Here is a 21,619-nt window from a genome sequence, read left to right on the forward strand (position 1 = left end):
GTCGGAACTAGAAGCACAAGCATTTTTGCTACACTCGCATCAACATCTGCTAACCTGGTGTATGTGACAAATACATTTGATTTGATTAGATTTTTTTGCACCCCTTCCCTCCATAGTACAAAGTACAAACTCACGTTCCCCCATCTCTCCCCAGTCTCTCCTGCACCAGTCAGCTCTCACCACCGGGTGGCGGTCACAGACCGTTGTAATCCTTTTAGAACGTCCCTGTAAAAATAAGGCGCATTTACCGACCGACTCACTCCTTCATTATCGTGAAAGGTTTCACCACATGATATTCTTCGAGCCGGTGCTCTCCTCATCTTCTCTGCGTTCACCACTATGCGAGGACCGTAGCGCGGACTTCAGTCGACATGGACAAGCAACTGGAGCACATCCAGTTTTGGTGTTTACTGGGACTTTTGCAATGTAAGGTTATATAGCCAAATCTACATTGTATTAGTAGAATACATTTATAGTAGAGTTATAGTTAAGAGTTTCACCTGGCCTGCCTGAGGAATTGACTATCAGACTTGCTATAGACGCTTTTGTAAAAAGAAAATATGTATAATTTAAAATGTGTTTGTTCATTTTTTGTTGTTGTTGCAGTCGCACCGTTGACAGTGGGGTTCAGCTTCGACATTCGCTATCCCAGAACATTAAGTGTCTCGGACTCGGAGGCAGCAGGGTCCCATTTCGGTTATCGTGTCTGTCAGTTTGGACCGGCGCAGGGAGGCAGCAGGCAAGTTACTAATCATTAAACAGTCAAACCACTGGGTTCAGATCTCACAATTGGATGTTAATCATCATAACATGTCTGTGTGGGTGGACCATTTCACTGTGTTATAGAATCCATGTTGCGATTACAGCTCTGAGTCTCTCCGAGTAAGTCTCTAAGAGCTTTGCACACCTGGAATGTTTACAATATTTGCACATTATTATTTAAAAATTCTACAAGCTCTGTCAGGTTGGTTATTGATCATTGCTAGACAGCCATTTTCAATTCTTGCCATAGGTTTTCAAGCCGTTTTCAAATCAAAACTGTAACTAGGCCACTTAGGAACACTCAATGTAATTTTGGGGTGGCAGGTAGCCTAGTGGTTAGAGCGTTGGGCTGGTAACCGAAAGGTTGCTGGAATGAATCCCCGAGCTGACAAGGTAATCCTTGTTCTGCTCCCGAACAAGGCAGTTAAAGCACTGTTGCCTAGTTTAAAAAAAGCAACTCCAGTGTATATTTGACCTTGTGCTTTAGGTTATTGTCCTGCAGAAAGGTGAATTTGTCTCCCACTGTCTGTTGAAAAGCATACTCGCCCACATTTTCTTCTAGGATTTGTTTTGCCTGTGCTTAGCTCTATTCCGTTTCTTATTATCCTTAAAAACTCCCTAGTCAAATTCTTATTTTTGAACAGTGGGTTAATGACAAGCACACCCATAACATGATCCAACGCAGCCACCACCCCATGCTTTAAAATATGAAGAGTGGTACTCAGTGATGTGCTGTGTTGGATTTACCCCAAATATAACGCTTTGTATTTAGGCTTCCTTCTTTTCACTGTCATTTAGGACTCAGTCAGTTTTCTCCTGTCACAGCCATTAAACTCTGTAACTGTTTTAAAGTCACCATTGGCCTCATGTTGAAATCACTGAGCGGTTTCCTTCCTCTCCGGCAACTGAGTTAAGGACGCCTGTGTCTTTGTAGTGACTAGGTGTATTAATACACCATCCAAAGTGTAATGAACAACTTCACCATGCTTTTTTTTTTACCCATCTATAAATAGATGCTCTTCTTTACGAGGCATTGGAAAACCTCCCTGCTTTTTGTTTGTTTGTTTAATCTGTGGTTGAAATTCCCTGCATAGTCATGGCACACTTTGTAAGAGCTATTGAAGATTGAAAGCCCCCATGGCGCTTCAATGGGGCAGAAGTCAGTGTGTTATTGTGATTCTGGAAGGCCAGATTGCTAGCAAGAATGAGAAGAAACTGCCATGTGGGGAATTGTAAGTGTCTCGTTTCATCTTGTTTTCAGGTGTTTTGACTGATTTTATGTTCATGATAATATGGCTAACATTCTAGCTAACCAACAACTGTAAAGATGTATTTGACAGGAAACAAGTGCTCATTGTGCAAATGTATTTATATTTTCAATAAACATTGGAGATTAAATATAGCTTACATGTTGTCAACAATCTAAGCCAACCCCGTCTGTTTTTCCCCATACTTACGCAGTGTCGACTTAGTTGCTAAACAAGCAATAGACGAGAGAACCGAATATCAGGGTAGCCTAGTGGTTAGAGCATTGGACTAGTAACTGAAAGGTTGCAAGTTCAAATCCCCGAGCTGACAAGGTACGAAATCTGTCGTTCTGCCCCTGAACAGGCAGTTAACCCACTGTTCCCAGGCCGTCATTGAAAATAAGAATTTGTTCTTAACTGACTTGCCGAGTAAAATAAATGTTTAAAATAAAATAAATTCTGAGGCTTAACCAAAAAGGCTCATAATTTAACAATTGTATTCATATTATTTACAGATGGCATACAAGTTTGTTATTAAGGCACATGAAAGTTCACACAAGGCATTTCTGCTAAAAAAACGCATTTTGATTAAAAAAAAAAAGTTTTAAGTTCAATTGGCTCTACTGTGAAGTCGTGACTTGCGACATACGCCTCGTTTCCTGAATCTGGTCACAAATGTGATTGATTTTCAACCTAAGCTTAACCCTAATATTAACAACACTGCTAATCTTATCCCTAACCTTAAATTAAGACCAAAACGTACATTTTTGTTTTCAGGAATTTGTACGATACACCCATTTTTGACTTAGTGGCTGTGGTAACCACAGATCAAAACAAACATGTTGATGCAATAAGTGAAAACACATTATCTAACTGGGGATAGACAGCTATCATAGTGTGACAAGACTTTCATTTTGAAATAACTTCATATTTTTCAGTTAGACAGATACTGGTTTCGAAAGACTTGAAATTGGAAGCTAACTAACTAGCAAGCTACCAGTGAGCCATAGCTAGCTAGCTGCTTATCAAAGGTAGATAACTGGTTAAAAAAAAAAATTGGCCAAAAATGTCTCAATGTTTCTCAAAATTACTGTAGCTGGTTAATTCATTTCATAATGCTTTGTGATACACCTGGTTTCATGCTGTTTTAGTCCACAAAACATGTCGCCCTGTCACCAACAGTAGAACCTGACTAACAGAATGGGGGGAAACAAAATTGGGCATGCTTTTTTTGTCCTACCAGATACACGATGAGAAGGTTCTAGCTAGTGTATTGCTCAGCAGACCCAGAAGTTCTGATTTAACAGACGCACATTTACTTTGTGCTGTTATAATTTATGCTCTAAAATCCTACAATCCAGGCAATGTTAGCACAATCTATGAGACCACGGAGGCGGAGTATATTTTGAAAACAGGAAATGTTACACATAACACACTTTCATGAGCATTTAAAACATCACCAATTAACCTCTCCTCTCTCTCTCTCCATCCCTTCTGTATTTCTCCTCTATTCTCTCCATCCTCTCGTCTCTCTGTAGTGTATTGGTCACCGCTCCTTTTCAAGACAATGGGACAGGAGTGGTTTACAGATGTTCTTATGACAGTGGCACTTGTAAGGCTCTACCTGTACAAGGTAAGATGCATGTGCACTATAACCAGTTTGTGTGGCCCCTAAGAATCAGAGTTCTCTCTCTCTCTCTCTCTCTCTATAAAGCTTTGCTGTTGTGTTTTTGTTCAGTTATAGTAATTCTCAAGTCCTGTATACATTTCCTCTTTTCACACAATTGCTTCACTGGTTAGTCTCACATCTTGTGGGAGTGTGTGTGTGTGTGTTGTCATTTTGTGTTGTGTGTTGTCATTTTGCCTCATGCATGATTTGTGGGAATGTTTTACTTACCTCATGTGCTTATGTCAAGCTGAGGTTCAGCTTTTCGTAGGCTTGTATTGACAAATTGGTGCAAAATTATTTTTTATACTTTTTTTTTATGTTCGTATGTTAAATCCGTCTATATTCACTTATTTTGTTTCATTTTAGTGGAGCCAGGAGTTTCATTAGGATTGTCACTAGCTTGTAATGCTGACAGAGCTATGGTGAGTTGCTCATCCTTGACTCACTGAGCCGGAGCACTATTTCATTTCTGACCTTTTGAATTTGGGCTTTAAATAATGGGCCCTTTCAATTTCCCTTCCCCTCTGCAATTATAATCAGGAACTAGCTGCTCTTCACAAACATCCTGTGCTATGTGCTTACCCTCTTGTGCCATTTCCAGTAAATACATTGTGACCCACAGTATGACCTGACTCAGATACATTGTGAGCTATGACCTATGACTTGACACATGAACTGAGTAATGCTAATTCACTCACTCGATTCGCCATGTGGTTGCTTCCACTGATCTCTATGTATTCTTTGTTTGGATTCAGCCATTCCTGAGAGGACATTGTTGTAAAGTCTCCTCTCTCTCTCCATTTCGCTGAGCTAGGTGTGTGGACCACGTCAGATCCATGGCTGTGATACTCTAAACTACCTCCAAGGACTTTGCGTTGAGCTGGGGCCACAGCTTACGGTCTCGCAAACACTGAAGCCTGCCTTTCAAGGTTATACTATTTGTTTTAGAGGATGACGTGGTCTGTCTTCAATTGAGTAAATTATCAATGTCTACTTAATATATATATGCCATTTAGCAGACGCTTTTATCCAAAGCGACTTACAGTCATGTGTGCATACATTCTACGTATGGGTGGTCCCGGGAATCGAACCCAATACCCTGGTGTTACAAGCGCCATGCTCTACCAACTGAGCTACAGAAGGACCACACTTCAGGTTTTGTGATAACTGTAACTGACATCAAAAACTAACATGTTTGCATCACACAGGACAAGATGTTTCTTTCTGTGAAAGTGCTTTATGTATCCAATCTATCAACCAACCAATCAGTTCTGTGCTGCAGAGTGCCGTGAGTTTGGCTTGGATGCAGTGATTCTGTTTGACGGATCTCAGAGTATCATAACCAGAGACTTTGTCACCATGATCGACTTCATCAAGAACATTATTCGGATGTTCACTGCCCCCCGTGCACAGGTGGGTGTATGGGCCTTCTCTGTGCCCATCTCTGTCCACTCTGTCACGCAGAACTACTGATTATACCACCCTCTTTCTTATTGGTATCTATTGACTCTGTTCCAATATCCACACTAGTATGGCCATTTATAGTAGAATGCATGGCCAATACACTAGCTTGGTTCTAAATAGTATGCTAGTAGGGACTCTTTGGACATTGGTCTCAATGGGAACCATAATTGTGTGTCCACTCCTCCCAGGTGGCAGTTGCTCAGTATTCGACAGACACCAGTGCTGTCTTCCACTTTGAGGACTTTGTGTCTGACCCTAACCCTGACAACCTGATGCGATCCGTGGACCATTTCCAGGAGGCGACATACACCCCATCAGCCATCCGCTATGTTCTGTGAGTGACATACACCCCCATCAGCCATCCGCTATGTTCTGTGAGTGACATACACCCCCATCAGCCATCCGCTATGTTCTGTGAGTGACATACACCCCCATCAGCCATCCGCTATGTTCTGTGAGTGACATACACCCCATCAGCCATCCGCTATGTTCTGTGAGTGACATACACCCCCATCAGCCATCCGCTATGTTCTGTGAGTGACATACAATCCATCAACCATCCGCTATGTTCTGTGAGTGTCATTCACCCCATCAGCCATCTGCTATGTTCTGTGAGTGTCATACACCCCATCATATGAACGATTAATAAAACTGTATTATCCCATTTGTATTTATCCTTAAATTCAACTAGGCAAGTCAATTAAGAACACATTCTTATTTACAGTAACGTCCTACCAAAAGGGGGAGCAGTCGTTGGGAAAGTCAATCAATAATCAATCCGGTTTGTTGCAACAGGGAGACACTACCAGCACAAAAGCAGAGTAATGTCTAACTGGCCTCTTTGAGACAGGCCTTTTATATTTGTGCTGCTCACGATTTCCAGGAGGGTCACTAATTGAATCAGTCTACTCTAAAGTACTCTAAAAGTCCCCATCTCACTCCTCTCCCTCTTCTACACTGTCTCTACTCTGTCCTGTTCTGTCCCCATCCTCAGAGAAGAGATGATGACAGAAGAACGGGGGATGAGGAAACATTCCAGGAAGCTGTTGGTTGTGATAACAGACGGCAAATCTAACGACCCTAAAGAGACCTTTAACTCTGTCATACCATTGGCCGAGATGAAGCACGTCATCAGATTTGCCATTGGGGTGATTTCATATAAACCTTTTACTTATGAGCTACATACAAAATGTCACCCTATTCCCTATATAGTGCACTACTTTTGACTAGAGCCCATAGGGTCAAAAGTAATGCACTGTGTAGCGAATACGGTGTTCCGCTGATCTCTCTTTATTCTAGGATTTGTCTCTGGCACTTCTGTTAAGATGATATGGCTGTTAAGTGTTAGATTGCTCTTAATTTTAAGTGCCATCTCTCTTTTTTGCTCTCTCTCCCTTCCCCATCCCAGGTTGGTAAGCAATTCTCTAGACAAGAGCTTGAGCAGATTGCGTCTTTCCCAAACTTTGTATTTGAGACCAACAGTTTTGATGCTCTGAAATCCATTCAGAATGAGCTTAGGGAGAAGATCTTTGCAATTGAAGGTACAAAAGGATTGGGATTTTTTTTTAAACACAACCTATTCATTGAAATGTTAACTACAGTAGTTACTATATCTTAATTTAAACATTGGATAAGGAATGTGTACCTTTTACATGTACACCTAATTTGGAAGTTTGTAAATATGTGAATTTTAACAGTGGAAATAGAACCGCGGATAATCACAATTTGAAAATGCTTTGTGTCTAGGAAACTGGTATGTTGGTTTGTTGATTATTCTCTTTGTTTGCATGTTCAGGAACTAACTCCACCAACTCCAGTTCATTTGAACAGGAACTGTCCCAGGGAGGCTTTAGTACCACTCTCTTTGGGGTTAGTGACTGATCTCTGTCTAGAAAGTGTCTACTGAAGGCCAATATTATTGTTATTGATTATTCCAGAATATCCTTTCAATGTTAACGTCATGTTTAACCAATGTAATGCTTCCCCTTTCGGCAGGGTCTGGAGAGTTCTTCCTTAAAAGAGCATTTGTACTTACTTCCATGAAATATTTATATCACATTACAGTTTAAAAGTAATATATGGTCAAGTAAAGTAACACATGAAGTACTTTTCTCTCTCCTGTGAAGGGTGTGTCTCTGTTTGGGGCAGTAGGGTCATACTCATGGTCTGGGGGCATTGTGGAGGCAGCCAGAGGGGTGAATGCCACGTTCATCAATGCCTCTGCACTGGAGACTGACATGCAGAACTCCTATCTGGGTGAGAATGAAGGACTAAGGGAAATACACTACTCAAGCTTTTACAAACACATCACCAAATACAGTATACCAATATCACCAATTTTATAAAGTCTACATAATACCGCCACTTAGACACCAGATAATCGTGAGAGGAGTGTATGCCTTTATTGTCAAAAAGACATGCAGAACTATGCCCACAGAACTATGTACTGTATGTATACAATCTCCCACCACTACTGAGCAAAAGTGCAGTGTAAGGAGAAGGAGAAGCATGTGGTGAGGAGACATGAGGTAGCATTCACTAGAAATATGTCATTTCAGCAACTTATTATACAGATATACTGGATATTTTTAGAAACTGACACCAGATAGAGAACCTACTAATGTATCATCACTCAAAAATGATTGCTCATAACTAATCTCAAGTTTGTGTTGGTGTGGGACAGAGAAATGTGTTTTTATGAAACTAATGTGTACCACTATTTCCATAGGCACTTTTTTCATGTTCTGATCAGTGTTGGTTCTGGATGGTTTGTGAATAGCTCTGTCAGTTGAGATTATAGAATGACAGCCTGTTTATGTGGTGCCTATTGTAACTGTTCACAGATGCGTGGGCACAGTGCTCTACTGTACTCTATTGCACTCTTTATTCACCTCTGATTGTGTTGCCCAAAGTGACAGCAATCAGATCAGAAAGTTTGCAGATGATATTATCATCATAGGGCTTATCACTAGCAGTGACGAGACAGCGTATAGACAAGAAGTGTCTAACAGCGTGGTGCAGTGAAACAACCTTGAGCTAAATGCAAAGAAAATGATTATGGATTTCATGAAGCTGGGGGACTGTTTTAACCATCTCGTCCAATATGACGTGGGGCTGGGGGACTGGTTTAACCATCTCGTCCAAGATGACGTGGGGCTGGGGGACTGGTTTAACCATCTCGTCCAATATGACGTGGGGCTGGGGGACTGTTTTAACCATCTCGTCCAATATGACGCTGGGCTGGGGGACTGTTTTAACCATCTCGTCCAATATGACGTGGGGCTGGGGGACTGTTTTAACCATCTCGTCCAATATGACGTGGGGCTGGGGGACTGTTTTAACCATCTCGTCCAATATGACGGGGAGCTGGGGGACTGTTTTAACCATCTCGTCCAATATGACGTGGGGCTGGGGGACTGTTTTAACCATCTCGTCCAATATGACGCTGGGCTGGGGGACTGTTTTTTTAACCATCTCGTCCAATATGACGCTGGGCTGGGGGACTGTTTTAACCATCTCGTCCAATATGACGTGGGGCTGGGGGACTGTTTTAACCATCTCGTCAATATGACGCTGGGCTGGGGGACTGTTTAACTGATTAATTTTTAACCATCTTGTCCAATATGACGTGGGGCTGGGGGACTGTTTTAACCATCTCGTCCAATATGACGGGGAACTGGGGGACTGTTTTAACCATCTCGTCCAATATGACGTTGGTGCTGGGGGACTGTTTTAACCATCTCGTCCAATATGACGCTGGGCTGGGGGACTGTTTTAACCATCTCGTCCAATATGACGTGGGGCTGGGGACTGTTTTAACCATCTCGTCCAATATGACGGGAGCTGGGGGACTGTTTTAACCATCTCGCCCAATATGACGCTGGGCTGGGGGACTGTTTTAACCATCTCGTCCAATATGACGAGGGGCTGGGGGACTGTTTTAACCTTCTGTTTTAACCATCGTCCAATATGACGAGGAGCTGGGACTATGGTTTTGAACACTTTTAACCATCTCGTCCAATATGAGACGAGGAGCTGGGGGACTGTTTTAACCATCTCGTCCAATATGACGTGGGGCTGGGGGACTGTTTTAACCATCTCGTCCAATATGACGAGGAGCTGGGGACTTGTTTTAACCTTCTCGTCAATATGACGTGGAGCTGGGGACTGTTTTAACCATCTCGTGACCAATATGACGTGGGGCTGAGCCCTGCCACAACCAACAAACTATTGACAACAAACTTTGCTTGTTTGATGGTTCATCTGAGGGCATAGCGGGATTTCTTATCGGCGTCCGGATTATCGGCGTCCGATCCTTGAAAGCGGCAGCTCTAGCCTTTAGCTCGATGTGGATTTTGCCTGTAATCCATGGCTTCTGGTTGGGATATGTACGTACGGTCACTGTGGGGACGATGTCCTTCGTCAATGCAATTATTGATGAAGCCAATGACCGAGGATGTTATACTCCTCAATGCCATTGGATGAATCCCGGAACATATTCCAGTCTGTGCTAGCAAAACAGTCCTGTAGTGTAGCATCCGTGCCATCTGACCACTTTCGTATTGACCGAGTCACTGGTGCATCCTGCTTTAGTTTTTGCTTGGAATCAGGGGAATATAATTATGGTTAGATTTGCCAAATGGAAGGTGGGGGAGAGCTTTGTATGCATCTGTGTGTGTGGAGAAAAGGTGGTCTAGAGTTTTTTTCCCCCTCTGGTTGCATGTGTAATGCTGGTAGAAATTTGTTAAAACTAATTTAAGTTTGCCTGCATTAAAGTCCCTGGCCACTAGGAGCACTGCTTCTGGGTGAGTATTTTCATGTTTTCTTATGGCCTTATAGAGTTGGTTTAGTGCGGTCTTAGGGCCAGCATTGGTCTGTGGTGGTAAATAGATGGCTACGAATAATATAGATGAGAACTCTCTTGGTAGATAGTGTGGTCTACAGCTTATCATAAGGTACTCTACCTCAGGCGAGCAATACCTCAAGACTTATTTAATATTAGACATTGTGCACCAGCTGTTATTGACAAAAGACACACACCCCTACCGCTCATCTTAACCAGACGTCGCCAGTTTTGATGTCCAGAAGTTATTTTGGGTCATAAGAGACGGTAGCAGCAACATTATGTACACAATAAGTTTAAAAAATTTTTTTTACAAACAAAGCAACAAAACAAAGGAAATAGCACAATTGATTACAGGCATGTAAAATGTCAGCCATCCTCTTCGGTGCCATTTTATCAGTTACCAACTGGGCAGAGGTACAAGGGCATCAAAACTTCCACAACCAGTTTCAAGAACAGCTTATATCCCAGTGCGATAAACCATGCAACCTGAGCTGTTTATCATACTTTTAGCACATATAACTGAACTGTTTTTGTTTTATGATTGATGTTCTTTTTCTGATCATTTACTGTCTGTGTGTATGTACTGTCTTACGTGAGGGAGCTCCAACAAAGAATGAAAATGTACGGTGCATTCAGAAAGTATTAAGACCCCTTGACTTTTTCCACATTTTGTTAAATTTCAGCCTTATTCTAAAATGGATTAAATAATTTCCCCCCATCCATCTACACACAAGACCCCATAATGACTTTTTTTCTAATGTATTAAAAATATAAAACTTACATTTACATAAGTATTCAGACCTTTTTCACAGTACTTTGTTGAAGCACCTTTGGTAGCGATTACAGCATAGAGTCTAATTGGGAATGACGCTGCAAGGTTGGCACACCTGTATTTGGGGAGTTTCTCCAATTCCACTCTGTAGATTTGTCAGGTTGGATGGGGAGCGTTGCTTCACAGCTATTATCAGATCTCTCCAGAGATGTTCTATCGGGTTGATGTCCGGGCTCTGGCTGGGCCTCTCAAGGACATTCAGAGACTTGTCCCGAAGCCACTAATGCGTTGTCTTGGCTGTGTGCTTAGGGTCGTTCTCCTGTTAGACTGGGGTAAAGGTTCACTTTCCATCCTGAGCGCTCTGGAGCAGGTTTTCATCAAGGATCTCTCTGTACTTTGCTCCATTCATTTTTGCCTCTATCCTGACTAGTTGTCAAGTCCCTGCCGCTGAAGAACATCCCCACAGCATGATGCTGCCACCACCATGCTTCACCGTAGGGATGGTGCCAGGTTTCCTCCAGGCGTGACACTTGCCATTCAGGCCAAAGAGTTCAATCTTGGTTTCATCAGACGAGAATCTTGTTTCTCATGGTCTGAGTCTTTAGGTGCCTTTTGTCATATTCCAAGCGGGCTGTCATGTGCCTTTTACTAAGGAGTGGCTTCCGTCTGGCCACTCTACCAAAAAGGCCTGATTGGTGGAGTGCTGCAGAGATGGTTGTCTTTCTGGAAGGTTGTCCCATCTCCACAGAGGAACTCCAGAGCTCTGTCAGTGACCATTTGGTTCTTGGTCACCTCAATGACCAAGGCCCTTCTCCCCCAATTACTGGCTAGGTGGCCAGCTCTAGGAAGAGTCTTGATGGTTCTAAACTTGTTTAATTTAAGAATGACGGAGGCCACTGTTCTTGGGGACCTTCAATGCTACAGACATTCATTGGTACACTTCCCCAGATCTGTGCCTTGACACAATGTTGTCTCTGAGCTCTACGGACAATTCCTTCAACCTCCTGGCTTGGTTTTTGCTCTGACATGCACTGTCAACTGTGGGACCTTATATAGACGGGTGTGTGCCTTTCCAAATCATGTCCAATCAATTAAATTTATCACAGGTGGACTCCAATCAAGTTGTAGAAACATCTCAAGGATGATCAATGGAAACAGGATGCACCTGAGCTCATTTTTGAGTCTCACAGCAAAGGGTCTGAGTACTTTTTTTTTCTGTTTTAAATTTGTTGTACATTTGCAAACATTTCTAAAAACCTGTTTTCACTTCATGATTATGGGGTATTGTGTGTATTGATTGAGGAAAAAGTTATTAAATCCATTTTAGAACAAGGGTGTAATGTAACAAAGTGTGTGAAAAGTCAGGGGTTTTGAACACTTTCCGATGGCATTACTTTAAATACCTGCAAATGGCAAATAAACTTTTTAAACTTGAACTCAAATGCTGCATGTGTCTGTACAGGCTATTCAGTGGCAGTGGCAGAGACAGTGAATGGCAGTATATATTTTGCTGGAGCTCCCAGGTTCAACCACACTGGGCTGGTCCTGGTCTTCCAGAGGGATCCTCTCCAACAGGAGTGGACTGTCACCCACAGGATACTTGGGTCTCAGGTGAGAAAGAGACCAGAGAGGCACCCTATGCCCTATTGACCAGAGCCTATGGGGAAATCAGAAGACACTGAGAAGGCAACCAGAATGCAAAGTTGTCATTACCATGTTGCTCTTTACCTAATAATGTTTCCTTCCACTGTTTCTCTTTTCTCTCTCTCTCTCCCTAGCTTGGTTCCTACTTCGGGGCAGAGCTGTGTGTGTTAGAGAGCCATGCTAGGCCAGGGGAGGGCCGTGCTGAGCTACTGGTTGTTGGGGCTCCTTGGTATCACGCCCAGGGTGTTGGGGGAGAGGTCCACGTCTGTACCCTGGAGACTGGAGTAAGAGTGGCTACATAACACCCCATACATACATGAAGGGCGGAATTAAATAGAACACTGTATTGCATATCTATGTTTCGGTCAATATCATACTAAACCAACCAATTCAGTAGTAGATTAATTGAAATAATTCATAAACTGAAAATGTGCATTATCAATTCATAACTGGTTATGATTCAAGTTGACTACTTTCGTCTGAATGACTCCAACCAACACTGCTGTGTTTATATACAGCTGACAAAACAGTCAAATACTACAGAATTTCAGACACAAATTTAAAACTGACGCAGACCACATTCCACAATTGCCGTTACTGCTTCCTGTGTGTGTATGTGTGTGTGCATGGCACATGTGTAATTGTTGCTTCATGCACGCATGAAATACTTGAAGATACAGTGCAATCGGAAAGTATTCAGAAAGTACCCTTTCACTTTTTTCCATTTTCTTTAATGTTACAGCCTAAAAAAACAGAACCTTTGCTGTGAGACTCGAAATTGAGCTCAGGTGCATCTTGTTCCCATTGATCATCCTTGATGTTTCTACAACTTGGAGTCCACCTATGGTAAATTGAATTGGACATGATTTGGAAAGGCACCTGTCTATATAAAAGGTCCCACAGTTGATGGTGCATGTCAGAGCAAAATCCAAGCCAGGAGGTTGAAGGAATTGCCCGTAGAGCTCTGAGAAAGGATTGTGTCGAGGCACAGACGAGGGGGTGGGTACCAAAACGTTTCTGCAGCATTGAAGGTCCCCAAGAACACAGTGGCCTTCATCATTCTTAAATGGAAAAAAGTTTAGAACCACCAAGACTCTTCCTAGAGCTGGCTGCCTGGCCAAACTGAGCAAATCGGGGGAGAAGCGCCTTGGTCAGGGAGGTGACCAAGAACCCGATGGTCATTGACAGAGTTCCTTTGTGGAGATGGGAGAACCTTCTGAAGGACAATCATCTCTGCAGCACTTCACAAAGTGCTGACTAGTCACGATCGAGTGAAAGATGAACGGAGCAAAGTACAGAGAGATCCTTGATGAAAACCTGTTTCAGAGCGCTCAGGACCTCAGAAGGTTCACCTTCCAACAGGACTACGACCCTAAGCACACAGCTAAGACAAATCAGGACCGGCTTCGAGAGAAGTCTTTGAATTTCCTTGATCAAACATCTCTGGACAGACCTGAAAATAGCTGTGCAGCGGTGCTCCCCATCCAATGGGAGAAACTCCCCAAATACAGGTGTGCTAAGCTTGTAGCGTTATACCCAAGAAGACTCGAAGCTGTCATCGCTGCCAAAAGGTGCTTCAACAAAGTACTCAGTAAAGGGTCTTTAAATACTTATGTAAATGTGATATTTCTGCTTTTTTTTAATACATCTGCCTAGATTTCTAAAAAACTATTTTAGTTTTGTCATTAGGGGTATTGTGTGTAGATTGATGAGGGAATTTAGAAAAAAATCTATTTTAGAATAAGGCTGTAACGTAACAAAATGTGGGAAAAGTCAATACTTTCTGAATGCACTGTATATCAGTTCCTTGTCATTGGTATTATCATGAGTCATTTCACTCATTTCTTTTGGTCATAGTTAGTTTGACTTCGAGAAACTGTATCAAATTGTGTTATACCCGCTCAGCCACCCTACTGCTGCCAATTCAAACAATTTGGGCCATTTTTGTGTAAGCCGTATCGTATCACTGGATTACAGTTATTGATCACCCATCCTACCTCCTTCGTTTGCTGGAGTGCGGATGCCTACCTGAATTCGATTTGATTCCATTCTAGGCACCCAACTGCTCCCTCACCCTGCGTGGAGTCCAGGGGAACGTCCATGGTCAGTTTGGGACGTCTCTGTCCCCCTGTCCAGACCTGAATGGGGACGGGTTGCCGGAGCTGGCTGTAGGAGCCCCACTGGAGGACAGAGGACATGGGAGTGTTTACATCTTCCTGGGATGCCCTTGGGGTGTCCAGGCCAAATACAGTCAGGTCAGTACTAAATAGACAGCCCTCTTGTTTCTGTCTAAATATTCTGAAATAAGCTGAAAGCTTGTATGTATTTTGTAAATTGTTTTTTGTCTCAACCTGACTTTTATTCTATTCTAAGCACTGCATCCCCCATAACACATAGAGACAATTGCAACCATCGATGGCCACTAGGTTATCACCAGCTGATCTCTCGTTATACCAGCAATACACTCTAAAATCACCCGCACAGCTGATCTCAATTGCAACCACTATAGGTCACTAATTGATTGAGGCGGCAGGTATCCTAGTGGTTAGAGCGTTGGACTAGTAACCGAAAGGTTGCAAGATCGAATCCCCAAGCTAACAAGGTAAATATCTGTCATTCTGCCCCTGAACAAGGCAGTTAACCCACTGTTCCTAGGCCATCATTGAAAATAAGAATTTGTTCTTAACTGACCTGCATAGTTAAATTTAAAAAAGATCACTTTGAGTCTACATATGGTAATAAAATACAAGGAAACCATGTTGTATTTGATACCATTCCACTCCAGCCATTACCACGAGCCTATCCTCCCCAATTAAGGTGCCACCAACCGACTGTGCTGTATACAGTGGGGCAAAAAAGTATTTAGTCAGCCAGCAATTGTGCAAGATCTCCCACTTAAAAAGATGAGAGGCCTGTAATTTTCATCATAGGTACACTTCAACTATGACAGACAAAATGAGAAAAAAAATCCAGAAAATCACATTGTAGGATTTTTTATGAATATATTTGCAAATGATGGTGGAAAATAAGTATTTAAGAGCAGTTGGAGGCCACGGAAGGAGAGTTGTATGGCATTGAAGCTCGTAATAATAATAATAATAATAATATATGCCATTTAGCAGACGCTTTTATCCAAAGCGACTTAGTCATGTGTGCATACATTCTACGTATGGGTGGTCCCAGGAACCGAACCCACTACCCTGGCGTTACAAGCGCCATGCTCTACCAACTGAGCTACAGAAGGACCTCGTCTGGAGGTTAGTTGACACAGTGTCCAAAGAGGGGCCAGAAGTATACAGAATGGTGTCGTCTGCGTAGAGGTGTACCAGAGAATCACCAGCAGCAAGAGCAACATCATTGATGTATACAGAGAAGAGTCAGCCCAAGGATTGAACCCTTGGCCAGGTCGATGAATACGGCTGTGTCTCTTATCAATGGCGGTTATGTCGTTTAGGAACTTGAACGTGGCTGAGGTGCATCCATGACCAGCTCTGAAACCAGATTGCATAGCGGAGAAGGTACGGTGGGATTCGAAATGGTCGGTAATCTGTTTGTTAACTTGGCTTTCGAAGACCTTAGAAAGGCAGGGTAGGATAGATATAGGTCTGTAGCAGATTGGGTCTAGAGTGTCACCCCCTTTGAAAAAGGGAATGACCGCGGCAGCTTTCCAGTCTTTGTGAATCTCAGATGATATGAAAGAGAGGTTGAACAGGCTAGTAATCGGGGCTGCATCAATTTCGGCAGATAATTTTAGAAAGAGAGGGTCCAGATTGTCTAGCCCGGCTGATTTGTAGGGGTCCAGATTTTGCAACTCTTTTAGAACATCAGCTGTCTGGATTTGGGTAAAGGAGAAATGGCGGGGGCTTTGGCGGGTTGCTGTGGAGGGTGCCGGGCAGTTGACCGGGGTAGGGGTAGCCACGTGGAAACCATGGCCAGCCGTAGAGAAATGCTTTTTGAATTGAATTTTATAAATCAGTGTATACCAGTGTTTCCTATACGCAAGGTCAATGACGACCAGCCACCAGCGCTGTAGACATCACAATGATGTGTTAGACGTTTCTGATTTGTAATGAACCTGAGGGCTGCATGATACACTGAATCAAGTGCTCTCAGGGTAGTGGCTGAGGCCTGCATATATATAACATCACTAAAATCTAAAACCGACAATAATGTACATCATACCAGCTCCTTCCTGGCCTCAAAAGAAAACCAAGCCTTATGCCGGTAATGAAATCCTATTTTCATCTTGAGCTTCCTTATCACGTTCTCTACATGCACAATGAAGTTCAGCTTATCATCAACCCACACGCTTTAACTTGCTCTATAGTATGTCCAGCCAATGTAGCAATGACATGATTTGTAACATGCCTGGCATTTGAAAATAACATGCATTTTGTTTTACCCGAATTTAGAATCATCTTTGAATCATACAGATTATGTTGTATGATGTTAAATGCTCTTTGGGAATTTTCAAAAGCTAAAGATAAACTACTACCACTTGAATAAAGAACAGTATCATCGGCATAAAAATGAACATCCTGCCACGCCCTGACCTTAGTTCCTTTTTATATGTCTCTATTTTTGTTTGGTCGGGGCGTGAGCATTCTGTTGTTTTTCTATGTGTTTGGCCTGGTATGGTTCGCCCTCAGAGGCAACTGTCTATCGTTGTCTCTGATTGAGAACCATACTTAGGTAGCATTTTCCCACCTGGTGTTTGTGGGTAGTTTCCTGTTTTGTGTTTTCACCTTTCAAGATGTTTCGATTTTTATTTCTTACATTCACTTTGTTATTTTGTATTTTCGGATTCTGTGCTAATAATTAATCATGGACACTTACCAAGCTGCGTTTTGGTCCGATCCTTCCTACTCCTCATCCGATGAAGATGAAGATCGTTACACATCCGCTGTTTAATTTGAGCAGCTGCTGAAAAATGAGCTCCTGTATATATTGAGATTTAAATGTTTTTTTAGAGTGAAGTACATCGAAAAAAAATCAAGAGAGAACTGCAAGACTCAATAGAAGACAAAACAAGGAACAAACCAAAAAAGACAGGCTTTTGAAAAATTCACTATTTTTCATAAAATTGTACAGTTATCTTAGCTAGCTGAATTGCTAGCAGAATTGTTTACTTGTTGCTAAGCAGTTGCTAGGGACTCTCCTGGAAGAAGCTAGCTTACAAAGAATAACAACAAAAAATATCTAGTTAACAGAAGAAAGGAAGACAAAATAAGGACAAAAGAAGGACAGAAGGAAAAGAAAGAGGACAACAAAGTGAAACAGTCAGCACTTCTATTGCAACTTCGTATTTCGTCGTCCTAACGTAGTCTACACTGCTATCTGCCCAGCAGCTAGCCAGCTAGCAAACGTCCACCGTCTACCGAATAGCAGCACTGTAGAAACTATTACACTCAACTGAACGACTTGATTAGTGTAGTGTTAGTTAGCTACATAGTTGTCTTTGCTGTCTTCGTATCCAAGATAATTGTGTAGTTTAGAGCGTGTAGTCTTAGAGTGATTATCTTAATTTACCGAGGTTAGCTAGCCAGCTATTTGTCGTCCTTAACGTAGGAGACACTGCTAGCTAGCCAACGTCTACTGAATAGAACTTCCGCACTCAACAACCCGGTCGCATTCCGCTTCGCTCCACAGGTAGTATCACATTTTCATTTCATTTCATTACAGCACAACGGTTTGATTTGTTTGATCGTAGCTAGCTACATAGCTAGCTACATAGCCGTCTGTGTATCAAAGATAATTGTGTAGTCTAGAGCGATTTTCTAGGTTAGCTAGCCAGCTATTGTCGTTCTTTTAACACAACGTAACGTAATCAACACTGCTAGCTAGCCAGCTAGCCCCCGAATAGCAGCACTGTAGGAACTATTACACTCAACGGAACGACTTGATTAGTGTAGTGTCAACAATGCAGCCACTGCCAGCTAGCCTACAAAGTCAACAACGCAGCCACTGCCAGCTAGCCTACTTCAGCAGTACTGTGTCATTTTAATCATTTTAGTCAATAAGATTCTTGCTACGTAAGCTTAACTTTCTGAACATTCGAGACGTGTAGTCCACTTGTCATTCCAATCTCCTTGCATTAGCGTAGCCTCTTCTGTAGCCTGTCAACTATGTGTCTGTCTATCCCTGTTCTCTCCTCTCTGCACAGACCATACAAACGCTCCACACCGCGTGGCCGCGGCCACCTAATCTGGTGGTCCCAGCGCGCACGACCCACGTGGAGTTCCAGGTCTCCGGTAGCCTCTGGAACTGCCGATCTGCGGCCAACAAGGCAGAGTTCATCTCAGCCTATGCCTCCCTCCAGTCCGTCGACTTCTTGGCACTGACGGAAACATGGATCACCACAGATAACACTGCTACTACTACTGCTCTCTCTTCGTCCGCCCACGTGTTCTCGCACACCCCGAGAGCTTCTGGTCAGCGGGGTGGTGGCACCGGGATCCTCATCTCTCCCAAGTGGTCATTCTCTCTTTCTCCCCTTACCCATCTGTCTATCGCCTCCTTTGAATTTCATGCTGTCACAGTTACCAGCCCTTTCAAGCTTAACATCCTTATCATTTATCGCCCTCCAGGTCCCCTCGGAGAGTTCATCAATGAGCTTGATGCCTTGATAAGCTCCTTTCCTGAGGACGGCTCACCTTTCACAGTTCTGGGCGACTTTAACCTCCCCACGTCTACCTTTGACTCATTCCTCTCTGCCTCCTTCTTTCCACTCCTCTCCTCTTTTGACCTCACCCTCTCACCTTTCCCCCTTACTCACAAGGCAGGCAATACGCTCGACCTCATCTCTACTAGATGCTGTTCTTCCACTAACCTCATTGCAACTCCCCTCCAAGTCTCCGACCACTACCTTGTATCCTTTTCCCTCTCGCTCTCATCCAACACTTCCCACACTGCCCCTACTCGGATGGTCTCGCGCCGTCCCAACCTTCGCTCTCTCTCCCCCGCTACTCTCTCCTCTTCCATCCTATCATCTCTTCCCTCTGCTCAAACCTTCTCCAACCTATCTCCTGATTCTGCCTCCTCAACCCTCCTCTCCTCCCTTTCTGCATCCTTTGACTCTCTATGTCCCCTATCTTCCAGGACGGCTCGGTCCTCCCCTCCCGCTCCGTGGCTCGACGACTCATTGCGAGCTCACAGAACAGGGCTCCGGGCAGCCGAGCAGAAATGGAGGATAACTCGCCTCCCTGCGGACCTGGCATCCTTTCACTCCCTCCTCTCTACATTTTCCTCCTCTGTCTCTGCTGCTAAAGCCACTTTCTACCACTCTAAATTCCAAGCATCTGCCTCTAACCCTAGGAAGCTCTTTGCCACCTTCTCCTCCCTCCTGAATCCTCCTCCCCCTCCCCCCCCTCCTCCCTCTCTGCAGATGACTTCGTCAACCATTTTGAAAAGAAGGTCGACGACATCCGATCCTCGTTTGCTAAGTCAAACGACACCGCTGGTTCTGCTCACACTGCCCTACCCTGTGCTCTGACCTCTTTCTCCCTCTCTCTCCAGATGAAATCTCGCGTCTTGTGACGGCCGGCCGCCCAACAACCTGCACGCTCAACCCTATCCCCTCCTCTCTTCTCCAGACCATTTCCGGAGACCTTCTCCCTTACCTCACCTCGCTCATCAACTCATCCCTGACCGCTGGCTACGTCCCTTCCGTCTTCAAGAGAGCGAGAGTTGCACCCCTTCTGAAAAAACCTACACTCGATCCCTCCGATGTCAACAACTACAGACCAGTATCCCTTCTTTCTTTTCTCTCCAAAACTCTTGAACGTGCTGTCCTTGGCCAGCTCTCCCGCTATCTCTCTCAGAATGACCTTCTTGATCCAAATCAGTCAGGTTTCAAGACTAGTCATTCAACTGAGACTGCGCTTCTCTGTATCACGGAGGCGCTCCGCACTGCTAAAGCTAACTCTCTCTCCTCTGCTCTCATCCTTCTAGACCTATCGGCTGCCTTCGATACTGTGAACCATCAGATCCTCCTCTCCACCCTCTCCGAGTTGGGCATCTCCGGCGCGGCCCACGCTTGGATTGCGTCCTACCTGACAGGTCGCTCCTACCAGGTGGCGTGGCGAGAATCTGTCTCCTCACCCCGCGCTCTCACCACTGGTGTCCCCCAGGGCTCTGTTCTAGGCCCTCTCCTATTCTCGCTATACACCAAGTCACTTGGCTCTGTCATAACCTCACATGGTCTCTCCTATCATTGCTATGCAGACGACACACAATTAATCTTCTCCTTTCCCCCTTCTGATGACCAGGTGGCGAATCGCATCTCTGCATGTCTGGCAGACATATCAGTGTGGATGACGGATCACCACCTCAAGCTGAACCTCGGCAAGACGGAGCTGCTCTTCCTCCCGGGAAGGACTGCCCGTTCCATGATCTCGCCATCACGGTTGACAACTCCATTGTGTCCTCCTCCCAGAGCGCTAAGAACCTTGGCGTGATCCTGGACAACACCCTGTCGTTCTCAACTAACATCAAGGCGGTGGCCCGTTCCTGTAGGTTCATGCTCTACAACATCCGCAGAGTACGACCCTGCCTCACACAGGAAGCGGCGCAGGTCCTAATCCAGGCACTTGTCATCTCCGTCTGGATTACTGCAACTCGCTGTTGGCTGGGCTCCCTGCCTGTGCCATTAAACCCCTACAACTCATCCAGAACGCCGCAGCCCGTCTGGTGTTCAACCTTCCCAAGTTCTCTCACGTCACCCCGCTCCTCCGCTCTCTCCACTGGCTTCCAGTTGAAGCTCGCATCCGCTACAAGACCATGGTGCTTGCCTACGGAGCTGTGAGGGGAACGGCACCTCAGTACCTCCAGGCTCTGATCAGGCCCTACACCCAAACAAGGGCACTGCGTTCATCCACCTCTGGCCTGCTCGCCTCCCTACCACTGAGGAAGTACAGTTCCCGCTCAGCCCAGTCAAAACTGTTCGCTGCTCTGGCTCCCCAATGGTGGAACACACTCCCTCACGACGCCAGGACAGCGGAGTCAATCACCACCTTCCGGAGACACCTGAAACCCTACCTCTTTAAGGAATACCTAGGATAGGATAAAGTAATCCTTCTCACCCCCCCCCTTTAAGATTTAGATGCACTATTGTAAAGTGACTATTCTACTGGATGTCATAAGGTGAATGCACCAATTTGTAAGTCGCTCTGGATAAGAGCGTCTGCTAAATGACTTAAATGTAAATGTAATGTAAA

General features: G+C 44.1%; 1 protein-coding gene across 6 annotated transcripts in view; it reads left to right on the forward strand.

Moving 5' to 3' along the window:
• Positions 1 to 279: 279 nt before the first annotated feature.
• LOC118366083 (integrin alpha-X-like) overlaps positions 280 to 21,619 on the forward strand; it is a 68,488-nt gene continuing 47,148 nt past the window's right edge. For 5 of the 6 annotated variants that reach the window (XR_004821873.2, XR_004821874.2, XM_035748433.2 and 2 more), the window contains exons 1-14: positions 280 to 426; positions 607 to 739; positions 3,548 to 3,642; positions 4,045 to 4,100; positions 4,493 to 4,607; positions 4,961 to 5,091; positions 5,331 to 5,476; positions 6,137 to 6,290; positions 6,551 to 6,683; positions 6,938 to 7,011; positions 7,269 to 7,398; positions 12,223 to 12,371; positions 12,539 to 12,688; positions 14,459 to 14,659. Coding sequence is in view for 4 of the 6 variants with exons in the window: in XM_035748433.2 (XP_035604326.1) it covers positions 372 to 426; positions 607 to 739; positions 3,548 to 3,642; positions 4,045 to 4,100; positions 4,493 to 4,607; positions 4,961 to 5,091; positions 5,331 to 5,476; positions 6,137 to 6,290; positions 6,551 to 6,683; positions 6,938 to 7,011; positions 7,269 to 7,398; positions 12,223 to 12,371; positions 12,539 to 12,688; positions 14,459 to 14,659 (1,722 nt within the window). In the remaining 2 variants the exon portion in view is untranslated. Of the gene's footprint in view, positions 427 to 606; positions 740 to 3,547; positions 3,643 to 4,044; positions 4,101 to 4,492; positions 4,608 to 4,960; positions 5,092 to 5,330; positions 5,477 to 6,136; positions 6,291 to 6,550; positions 6,684 to 6,937; positions 7,012 to 7,268; positions 7,399 to 12,222; positions 12,372 to 12,538; positions 12,689 to 14,458; positions 14,660 to 21,619 lie in introns of those variants that run through there. The other variant, XM_035748439.2, reaches the window with a different exon arrangement.

The sequence above is a fragment of the Oncorhynchus keta genome, chromosome 33 (assembly GCF_023373465.1).
Source record: "Oncorhynchus keta strain PuntledgeMale-10-30-2019 chromosome 33, Oket_V2, whole genome shotgun sequence".
Lineage (NCBI taxonomy): Eukaryota > Metazoa > Chordata > Actinopteri > Salmoniformes > Salmonidae > Oncorhynchus > Oncorhynchus keta.